Source organism: Rhagoletis zephyria, unplaced genomic scaffold (assembly GCF_001687245.7).
Source record: "Rhagoletis zephyria isolate East Lansing unplaced genomic scaffold, Rhagoletis_zephyria_1.1 Rzeph_scaffold_05242, whole genome shotgun sequence".
NCBI lineage: Eukaryota > Metazoa > Arthropoda > Insecta > Diptera > Tephritidae > Rhagoletis > Rhagoletis zephyria.
In genome coordinates, this window is record NW_016162325.1 from 3,966 (window position 1) to 16,293 (window position 12,328).

General features: G+C 38.6%; 1 protein-coding gene across 1 annotated transcript; it reads left to right on the top strand.

Annotated features, from left to right (window-relative positions):
* Positions 1 to 11,311: 11,311 nt before the first annotated feature.
* Positions 11,312 to 12,109, top strand: LOC108371826 (mono [ADP-ribose] polymerase PARP16-like; the record flags this gene model as incomplete). Its single annotated transcript, XM_017627433.1, has 1 exon — positions 11,312 to 12,109. A coding segment is annotated over one exon (798 nt), but the record flags the coding sequence as incomplete, so codon positions are not given.
* Positions 12,110 to 12,328: the final 219 nt, after the last annotated feature.

The window sequence follows — 12,328 nt, forward strand, 5'->3', positions numbered from 1 at the left end:
GGAAAGTCCAATTTTGGGCAACTTTTTCGAGCATTTCGGCCGGAATAGCCCGAATTTCTTCGGAAATGTTGTCTTCCAAAGCTGGAATAGTTGCTGGCTTATTTCTGTAGACTTTAGACTTGACGTAGCCCCACAAAAAATAGTCTAAAGGCGTCAAATCGCATGATCTTGGTGGCCAACTTACCGGTCCATTTCTTGAGATGAATTGTTCTCCGAAGTTTTCCCTCAAAATGGCCATAGAATCGCGAGCTGTGTGGCATGTAGCGCCATCTTGTTGAAACCACATGTCAACCAAGTTCAGTTCTTCCATTTTTGGCAACAAAAAGTTTGTTAGCATCGAACGATAGCGATCGCCATTCACCGTAACGTTGCGTCCAACAGCATCTTTGAAAAAATACGGTCCAATGATTCCACCAGCGTACAAACCACACCAAACAGTGCATTTTTCGGGATGCATGGGCAGTTCTTGAACGGCTTCTGGTTGCTCTTCACTCCAAATGCGGCAATTTTGCTTATTTACGAAGCCANGGAGCAAACTTAACCACCCTTCTTCTTAATCACATCCTGCTTTGGGGCTACTAGAAGCCGCGGGTTTATGCCAACAAGCCTCAGACAATCGCAGCCCAAAAGGATAATGTTCGACAGGAAAGCGAACAGTTAAATGTCCAAATAAAGATTTCCATCACTCAGAGTCTTTTTTTTATTTACATAGTAAAAATGTTATTCAAAAACGAAATTGGATAACTCATTTTGCCTCGCCTTGTATTACTCAAAGGGTACAAAAAGTGGAGATTGTATGAATTGTATTTTTACGCAAGGATTTGAGTGCATATTTCACGGACTCCAACAGGGTAGTTGAATAAGTTGAGGCCTTTCTAGAATGCATAAGTTCGTTGCGGCGCGCAGTAGTTTGAGAGTGGCAGAAATTCCTAAATTCGAGATGTCTGGAAACATTCAACCAATTGGCTGACCCGATTCTTAACATGTCTATTAACGGGTTTTTAAGGATTATTTTCCCGAGAAAACTACTCTAGCAATTACCAAAATTTTTGCGTAAGAATTTGAATACAAATTTCACGGTCTCAGCAATGATAGTTGAATGATCGGTTGAAACTGGATTTGTCTTCATCTTCAATATCGAGTTCACTAATTTTTCGCAGTTCTTACAGATTTAGGGTTATTTATGTGAAATCATGCATTTTCAGTATTTTTCTGGAAGGTATAAGTTCGGTGCGGTGGAGAGTCATTGGTAAAAAAATACTTTCTACACTTTAAACCCAGAGCAAAACAAGTTATGGGTTGCGTCGATCTGCGTCCATGTCATTAAACTTCCGTAGTTGCAGCAAAACGTATCTCGATTTTTCAGAAATTTGCTATTTTAAAAATTTCACTAAAGAAGTGTGAATACTGGAAAAAATTGGCCAACTGCCACGTTCACTACACCTGGGGGCGGATATTTTAAATTTTATTCGATTCCAATGAAACTAACTTTTTACCTTGGATTAACCTAAGAAGGCATACATCTGAAATATAGTGAAAATCGGTCAATTGCCACGCCCACCAGCCATTGGAATTTCGTATTCGCACATCCACACTATTTTTTATATTTCTGGGTTTTTATGAAAAAATCTATCTTGTATCCAATTTTCGCTATATTTCAGGGTCGTTACTAGTCCTTGCCACACAAGAAAACATTCGGATGGCTGGTGGGCGTGGCAGTTGACAGATTTTTACAATCTTTCAGATTTATGCCTTCTTAGGTTTATCCAAGTTACAAGCCGAATATAATTGAAATCGGTTAATATTTCTTATATAGTGCGCTAAATTCTAAAATTTTTCATATTTAGTCATGATTAGGCAAAATTACTCTGCATTACAATTTTCAGCTTAATCGGAGCACATCTACTACCTTTTTCACATTTTACACAACAAAAGGGCTTTAAGCAGCATTTCCATCTTGGGAAAAGAGAAAAAATAAGAAGGCCTAACTGGGAGAAAACAAGAAAGCATACCTACTGGCAACAAAAAACAAAGGAGCTCCGCGCATTGGGGAAAAAGGTCACTGTTGGCTGTTGGAATTTCGAAATAGTAAAATACTCTAGCTACCTTAGGTCCAGCAATAACAGCCCTAATATCAAAAGGAGAATTTCGTTTGCCAATAGGTGCTAGTTTGGACTAGGCAAGCAATTGAAGGGCAGGTCCTTTTTTTTAACAACAAATTCGTGATTATTATACATGTATTAAAAACGAAGTGTATATCCGAATTCTCCTATCTTAGTATGTATGTCTTAGTAGTATGAATGCCGTTCTCACTTTTTTTTTTTAAAAAAGCTTTTTGTAGACCTAGGGTATCTGATGCATAAATTAAAAAAAAAAAGTGGATGTCCCAGAAAATTTGCAATGATGCATAAAGCTCTGCTCTCTACCATTCAATTTTTCCAGGAATATGAAATGATTACTACTATTTGCATTTTCCCACACTATGTATATGTAAAGGGAGTCTCTATAATCACATTTGCGCTTCGTGCACCTCAGCGATAATGGATGCATTAGTGACAATGTTTACGGGCCATTTAAGTGCCAATTTCTAGCAAAAGTTCCAGGTGCCTAAAGATTTGAGCAGAAAATGCAAATGTGAGTGGGACAATATTAACAGGGACAGAGCTAAAATGCTGCGTTTCAACACTTGCCACACCAAAAAGAGCACAAATCGTATATGGAGTGGGCGTGGTGGCGCTGTGTCAAAGCGAAAGTAAGTACAACTGGGCGGTTGCCACCGAACACATTTACCGTGTTACCAATAAAACTGTCACTCGAACGAGTGGTCGATGATCCACTCTGCATAATTTCGGCCTGCGTTGCAAATAACAACGAAAACGACAGCTACAGCGACAAGTACAACGACGACGAGACAATGCCAACCAAACGACAGCAATGGTGTTTTTAGCGCTCTGTTGATGAGAAGAATGACGAAAGGGTTGAACGGCCAGGTTGGTGAGGAAAACTCCCTCAGCCGACTGAGGTGATCGGGATAGTGAAATGGTTGGTACGTGGGGTTGAGACTTGATGGTCAGGATCTGAGCAGTTGATTGCCAGGCTAGGTGATTGGCTGGCCGTTTGGCAGCTCGCTTGGCGAAATGCAACGCATAATGCATGAAGTTGTCATTATCAGAAGAGGCCAATTCAATTGAGTCTTATGTCTAATTTCGCCAAAAATTTCAAAATTGAAATTTGCGAGGACCGACCGGTGTTCTAACGGTGATGGCATTACGGTGCTTTGGCATAAGGGCGCTATCGACGTACAGGCGACTAAATTCTATGCTGATGATGACGACGATTATTATAAGGACTATGGCGAGAGAGGGGTGGTAATTATTTTTATGTTAATGGTATCGTAGTGATGGCAGTTGCTGGCATCTCTCCTCGTCTCAGGGGCGATTTGCATACATACATACTGAAGTTTGAATGTAGATGTGGTGAATAAAGTGCGCAACCATGCGGATGTGTGCTTGTGAATAATATCGGTGTAATGCAAACAAACCAAATATGCTGGCAATGTTTTCGATCTGGCAACACCGAAGTAATTTGAACTTCATGTCAATTTCAGCAGAAGCATTCATAGAAATTTATGCATAATTTTCTGAAGCATCTTTGTTCAGGCCGCCGGTGCTGATGATATTGGTTATGTTGTTGCTTTTGTTGTCGTAGATGTTATTTTCACTTTTGTTGTAGTTGCTGTTGTTGTTGATGTCGTCAATGGTTATTACTTCAACTGCTGGCATTGATGAAGCTGGACGTGTAGTGGCTCTGGTAATTACCTGAAGTGCTGCGACGGCAGGTTACTGAGGGACTAAAATTAATGTAATGTTGGGTTGATCACGATGCCAGCAACGGTGATGATGATGAAGTCGAATGGTTATGGTTAAGTTTATGGTGGTGGGTAGCAAGAAGTAGGCCGGCATATGAAAAGTTTCAGAAGGGGGGAATGCCGGAAAGTCTGGAAGTGGGAATTAAAAAGGGAAACGGTGTCATTCGAGCAAATGATGGTTCATGGTTATGGCAACGATTTTTACATACATTCAAGTATTTAGAAAGAAGTACTAGAGTGGAACATATTAACGAATACTAAGATCAAAATTGGGTATGTGTAAGAGATAAAACTCCACCATTCTTTTTTTTAAGTCCTTGCAAGTCCCATGAAAAAATGTCGTCTGATATAATCACGAATGCAAAAGTAGTTATTTTTACCAACCACCAGAGCTAAAAATTAATCTCCCACTCAAGTCAAGATTTCGTATCCTGTCGAGGACTGTGCGGCTAAAAATTTTAGGTCGTTAGCAGTCCACCACTAAAGTTAAGCCAAAAGGTTAAAGCGCTCCGCGGACTGTGTGGCATTAGGGTGGATGAAAATTATATGTAGTTAGCGTTTTTCCCCTAAGGACTACTGTTAATTTCTTTATAACAAAATGATCGGAATTGAACCAAATAATTCTGGGATAACCCTTGAGGTACCACCTTTCCGATAAAAATCTAATAATCGAAAACAATTCACGGATCCAAAGTTACCCTGTAACATTCATACTTACAAAAATGTTCCGATGAATTGGTAATTTTCTTCCTTCTTTTAATAAACAAATTTAAAAAATACATAACTTTTCTTGGAAACGTTTTTGTGGAATAGACTTTCGGTTAAAATAATGCATTTCCGGTCTGCTCAACACACTTCCGGTCGAAACCGGAGGTCGATAGTACCATCAGAAGATAGAAAACCCTCGATTAAGTGGGTAAAACTTTTGCGTTTTTCAATAAATAAAAAAAATCCTCCATTTAAGAGGGGCTGAACGGGTGGTCCAGAACACCCTGTATCCTGATAAAAGATTTAAACTGGTTTTACACTTCGAACTAACAGTGGTGCATATAAATTTATACACTCCTATGCCTTTACGCAATGCCAGTTAAGACTTAAATGCTCCTCCATCATCATCAATTGGCCGTTTGTAAGCGTACACTCTCACTTACATATGTCTGCATATATACATATGTAAGTAACGATGAACATATGGGAACATATGTGTACCAACATAACAGCAAAGCATCTGTAACTACCGCCATAACAACGCTAACTCCAACACCAACACAAACGTCGCACGCACTGTACGAGATTAACATAAACGCATTAAAAATATGAAAATTTGCATATAATATTATTTTGTGATGCGAGCCTTTTGTTTTGACAACGCCGATGACACAGGCAGCAACATCATGTCACGACCCTGGCTTATGGGTGAGCGCAAGTAAGGACAAACAATTATATACCTACACACATACATACATCTGTATACATGCATGTATTATACATTTATGCGTTTTAGCGGTATTTGGAATGTTTTTCCTATGCGCTCGGGCTGTTTTTCTAAGCTCTGCTAATTCCATACCAAAAGCCAAATAATATAAAGTGTGAAAAAGTGCGGCGGGTCGTATGAGCGACATTCGCTAACATGTCATAAAAACGGGCTGAAATGGTTGCCTGCATTAAGCCAGGTTGACTGGAAGGAGGCGGCGAAAGGGGCGCGCACTCATACCGGATTTTAAGAGTCAGCTTTGTTTGTCATTGTCGAGGGCAACTTGTAGGCAATTCAATTTTGTAATTTCGCTTTTATGTTCTCACTCATGCACACAGACACGCATACTTACTAATTCATATGCGCACACGCAGTCTTCGGTTGCTAATGTAGTCAAAAGGCAATTTCATTTCGAAGTGCATAAATTCACTTTTAACGACATTCTCCCACTGACTTGAGTCGATCATTTCGAAGGTGCTTAGGCGTTGTTAACTCGAGTTTGCTTTTGGAAAAATTGCGTGGCCCAACATATGTATGAGACTATAATTTCTACTTTTCAGTTGACTTTGTTTTGTTTGAAAATTCATTAAAATATGTTATGTATGCAAAAACTCTAATGGAATTAAAGAAAGTATAAAAGTATGGGAGCTAAGAAGGGGCAGGGCAAAAAAAAAACTTTTAAGTTAAGACATTTCCGCATTTCCTACATCAGCTTCTTGGCAATTTGTGTGCACAGATATGTACGCCTTTAAGTACTTCCCTCAGTTTATGCACTCATTAAAATTTATAAAAATAAATTTAACGCTCTCAAGCACACGCACACCCTGTATGCATCTTTGCAAATGCTCTTGCGTGCTTGGAAAGTCATCGCATCACATCGAAATCATCATAATAAAATCCGTTGTATGATAAAATAAATAAATTTTGCAGCCATAAAAATTTCATATAAAATATTTTCCATTATCGACACATGCAGACACAAAAACAAAACCAACAGTAACAGCAACAAGAGGAGTCCAAGCAATGCACGCTGCCATCCATCCATCCACTGAACTCTGCGCAAACCCCGAAGTACTTTCGCATCACAGATGCCTCTCCAGCCGGCATAAATCGCAATGTTACTGCAGCAAAATCGACAGCAACATCCAATAATACTCGTACAATAACTAAAGCCTCATTCTACACTATTTTATTTATTTACTTATCTCTTTTTATTTTCTCCATCTTCTCGTACTCGTTCTGATCGCTTTTTGATGACAATAAAATAAAATGTAAATTTCTTTATTGATTTGCATTTAATCGCTTTCGAGTGCCAATGCAGCTGTGTATCGGACCGCGGCGCTCACTGCATTCCACCGTTGTTGGCAGCATGTATGTATGTACATATGTGTGAGTATGCAAAGAAATATTTTAAATTATCCTCGGCATGAAAGCCAACGGCAGAGTTTTCTGACATAATTGCAACCTTGACATTTGGCACAACTGGGAGGAGCAGCCTGCTACACTGCCCGTTTAATGGCCATTTGGAAGTAAAAAAGGATGTTTTTAAGCAGACTATAAACTTTAAAATTATTAAACGGGTGTTGCAAAGTCATAAGAACTTCGGCTTTTTTTATTGAAATGAGGTCCAAGTAAAAAAAAGCTAAATATCCTGTTATATTCTTCTTCTCTATGAATTTATATAGGCTCTTCCAAATAAGTAAAAATGATTTAATTTTAATATAACCACACAACTTGTTTCTTTAACTTTACGGAGGGTTCTTTACAACATTATCGTTGTGAATTCATGGATATAGAGCCTTTAAGGCATACCTAGGATGCTGTGTACAATTAAAAGTCAGTCCTTATGACAATTCAAAAATTCAAAAAATTTTGCGCCTTCTTAATCGGTGATTGAAATAGAAAGAATGCATATTTAAGAGGAAAGAAGAACAATATGCATGATTGGGATATGAGTACCATCGACTTATAGCTCCAAAAAACTAATTCATATTCTGGTTGAAAATCACAAACGTGTACTGGAGATATAAAAAAAGAGCATATTTTTTGGAGCAATATATGAATTCTGCCATAAGGAAGTTTAACTTTTTGATTCCAAAAGCGTAATTAGTGCACGACATTGTGGACCTATACGCGGTTTATTTCTTCGCTTATAGTTTTTTTTTGACCATTAAAGTTTAGCTCAGCGGCTTCTTGAATCTCGCCACTGGTCACCAGATCAACGTTATAATCAGTGCATATGCAGCTCACTTGAACACAATTGTTCATATGTACATACAGTATACAAATATATATTAGGGTGGTTGACTTGGTTTTTCAAAACCTTTTTTTTAATTCTTGGTCAGTTTTCTTAAATTGCGATTTTCCTAATATCGAAGTAACCGTAATAACCGGAGTATTACGCAGACTCCGAACGGTGATCATATTTTCATGAGAAGCTGTTTTCATGGAAAGTTTTCCTTAGTTTTATGAAGCGGCTCTAGCTCGGAAGTCTTCTAAAGCACCAAGGTCGGGCTGAATTCATATGTCATGTTGAAAGCAGACATGCTGAACCTTTTTTGCCAAAAATTATATTTTATTACTGTCTCTCAAGGCGGATTCATCGTTTTAGTTCAGAACTTTTTCATGTGGTTGTTGTTGTGTTTCTATCGCAGTGAGAGAAAAAACCAAAACCAAATGGAAGAAAAAGTTCAGAACTACAGAGAACGATGAGAGACGATATTTTCAAAAATGTTTGACTGTGATAATCAGGCTACTAATAGCGCCTTACTATTCGCATACCCATTCATGTATGTACATATTTTAGCATTTTCTTTTTTAGCAATATTATTGCGCTTTGCACCACGATTTGTTTGTTAGGAAAAATTAATTTACAAAAGTGGTGGCATTTCACACACAATACGCATTGCTATTTTCAATTTTTATCACGCCTCATTGCCAAATTTATTCATCGCCAGCATTATGCACGTCTGAATAGTTAAAACTATTACAATTAAACTAATTTATGTACTCAATGAATTTTGTTGGCATTTAAAAAATTAATATTCATTTGCAATTAAATCAAATCAGTTTTGCATAATTAAAACTTTATTACACCATCACACATAGAGTAAAATAAAAAAAAAAAAAAACAAACTGCATTCATACGCAACAAAGTGTGTTTTACATATAAGAGTAACTATTCTAAACCAAAATTATTAACAATAACACAAAACTACTGCAAATGACATCAACTGACCGACCGGTTAGTTAGTTAAGCGGCCAAACAACGAACGAGCGCCAACCAAGCAATCTACTGGAAATTTAGTTATTCATTTGTAGATACTTTTATTTTGGCAAAATATGTAGTTTATAAATTTTAATTGTTTCTCCATGCTCCATGTTTACATACATTTGCCTGAGTAGATGTATTAGTGTGTGTGTTGAAAGCACCATAAAGGTACCGAAGTTATCATAAAATATACAAACCATTGCCGGTTATGGTTGCACCAAAAATTTTAAATTCATTCAAATGCTTTCAATTGGATGCGCCAAAAACGCAAACACGCAAATAAAATGAGTTAGAATGCTCGGCGAAAAAAAAAAACAAAAAACGATAGACATTCGAAATGCAGCACTGCAAATCCAACTGCAGCATAAATATTAGCGCATTATTTTTGCATAAAGCAACAGCAACAACAATGGATGCGCCGCGACAGTGGTGTGCTTTGAATAGGAGTGACACAAAAAGAGCACAATACCTATTGGGTCTTGGAAATTTTTCCGAACTTCAATAGAAATTCAAAGCCAAAAACACGACGAAGCCAAATGCATACTGAACTCGGAGGCAGAGGAGTTCTTCGGCTGAATGGTAATCCTCTAAGTGTATTTATGTTACACATAAGTCATTAAAAATAGTACTTTCGTAGCTCCGCGCTTCAATTCAAGTGGGCTCGAGTCCGCCAGAAGTCTAGCAGGCCATTGGTAATCTCCAAAATATGAGCTATGTATATACAATTTCTAATGCTGGATTTCCACTAGGCATTAAATGGCAAAAATGAGAAATGATGAAGTCGGGCATTAAAAATAATCGTGTCTTTTAATCAGCTACTGCAGCTGGGATCCGAGACGATATTAGCCTAACCGCATGGCCAGGTAGAAACTCCTTTGATGGCCAGCGGTAAAGTACCCATCGAAAGGAACTTTGCAACTTTTTCTATCAAAGTTTTCGGCCAGGGCTGCCTGTGCAAACTAGAAGCTTATCTGTGTCTAGCACCAGTACAAAGGTTGCATCAGACAGTTTTATATATCCTCCCTGTAAGAAGATACGACCTCAAGGGTAACCTATCTCTAGCTAATTTTTCATCCAAATAGTTAGCTGCAATAAAACTGTTCCCTGGAACTCTAATCTGTACCATTTGGAAGTAATCCGAGACGGCCGCATCACAATTAGCGCAGCCCTAACTTAAGAGTTCCTTGACAGAACACAAATCCTTTAACTTCCACTCTGCAATTCACTCTTTATAGCGGTATGTGTAGAGAGGAGCATACAATCGAAGCCTATGGGGAATACATATATTTGAACAGAATAAAGGGCCGACAGAATGAACACAAGCCGGTGTTCTTTTTAATCAATGAATCACTTGTACATTTGTTATGCCCGACTTGAAAAATTTTCTACTTTTCCTGTTTTTTTTTCTTAGATATATCCTTCATCAATCATTCACTGCCACACCACTGCACTAACGGCTGCTTTGAAATGAAAATGAAAATTTGCATTTTTAATTTTGCCGCAAACGAAATGTGCTGGAAATTTTAAATACTCAACAAAATTGTCGCAATTTTGGATGGCAAGCAAATAATAGCTGAAAAAAAAAGAAAATTAATTTGACAGCTGCCTGCGGACCAGAATGCCGAGCAGAAAGTGTGATAAAAATATTAACGATGATAAACAGCAACCAGCAGCAGCTAAATCAGCAATGCAACCGTCGAAGTGAATTCTGCAAGATAACTTTTTTGTGCTACAAACATTTTTTTTTGGGGTAGTTGTTTTTGATAAAATGCGGGCAAAAAGAGAAATTGTGACAAATGCAATTCATATCGCTTGTAATGTATTAGTATTTGCATTTTGCGGTTTATGCACTGTTGCATGCAACTGATTGCAGCACCTAAATGTTGGCAACGCTGTGCAACATGTCAATGTAAATGCAAGTAATCATATGCGCGTACTTACATGTATGTGTGTACACATTTCAGACAAGCATAGACACGAAAACTTATTCCACTTCATTGATGCACCGACCCGCGCCCCCAACCTTCGCCCCATCGCCGACCTCATTGCATATTTTTGTGTTTGATTGCTCTGCCACACAATAAATATTTGTTTTATGCTTTTTGATTTCGCCAAATCAACCGCTGCAAATACCCGCATTCATTTTCAATTCATAAATGCTACAAAAGCTACAACAAAACTACATACATACAACTCCAATAAGGCAACAACACAAAAATGCTTATACAAATTTGTCGATGTTGCACAAAGTGCTGCGATAAGCGGCTGTGAGCACAAACAAATCTAAATATGTGTGCCTGCATTACATGTACGTACATATGTATGTATGTATGTATGTATGTATGTGTTTGCAACATTCAAATGCAATTTAGTTCCGAATTTAATTAACAACCGTTGTGGCATGTAAATGATAAAATGCTATGACCAGCTTTGTGGCATGCAACGGTTTCATGCACATTTGGCTGATTTCAGGTGGTCTAAAGTATTAAATTTTGTACATACATATATAACCCGCAGGTCATCTGTTGCATAATTTGTTTCGCCATCATTTCAATACATCATATATATAAATAGGCAATCATGTTTCCTTTACACCCCTTTTACGGCTAAACTATACTTCTAAGGTATAAACAGTTATATATCATTAGAAAGGTATTTTGATGCTGATGTGCAGGCAATTTTTAAAATTTCAAATCAGTTGCTGCAGAATATTGTCGAACAAAATTACGAGGAATTCGATGCGGACGTACTGGATCTGTTGCATCATGTGCTGATTGTGCAACGCGAACCAATGTTGAATCTGGTGGATGAAAATGAGTTCGATGTGATTTTGAGCAGCATGTGCCAGAGTGAACAGCTACCAAGGCCCACGCACGTGTTCAGGGTCTGCAACATGCCGCTGATACACGAAGCCATACATGAGGAGCCAACGAGCATCGAAATTGAGGAACCACCGAAGTTAGCATTTCATGGCAACCGCCTCGATAGCTTCTTTGCAATGTTGACTCAAGCTGATGCATGCAAACAGCCACCGCCAAATACGGAGAATGCTGGCGACGATGTAGATGTGCCCTTAAAATTGACCACAGACTTGAACGTCGCACTGCAGGAGAGTCCAAACGGTGCCGGTTGGGGTGCATCCAGCTGTGGTTCGATGATTTCGTGCGTGGCGCTTTGCGAATTCGACAGCCATCCGGATTATGTGTTCACCAACGCCCTGAACTCGCTAATCGAGATACGCAAGCCTGAGTTGGTGCGCGTGCGCTACTTGCTTTTCTATGGCAGCCGTTTCCCAGACGATGACGAGCCGGAGGAAAAACGCGCATCCAGTTGGCTAGGACGTAATAAATATCCGCTCTCGCTGGCGTGCTATATGCTACTGCTGGCTTCGATTGGTATGGCCAACAGCGGCAGTGGACAGTACTGGAAGCAGATTGTGAGCAAGAAGGCACATATATTTTTCGACTTTTGCCGGCGCATTTTCACGATGGACTAGTTTGTGTTGGGAGTGGCACAGATGAATTAAAATGCGCGTAAATGCATTGCAAGGAACACATTGAAATGCCATGCTTCACTGGTTCGTGAACGTCGTTATATTTTCTATTTATCTGTTACCCATGTATGAATGCAAAAACCTATGTATCGATTATTCTAAATACACCGAAAACTGTACATTTACATGTGAGATAACTTGTGGTCAAACTTCGATTTAAAG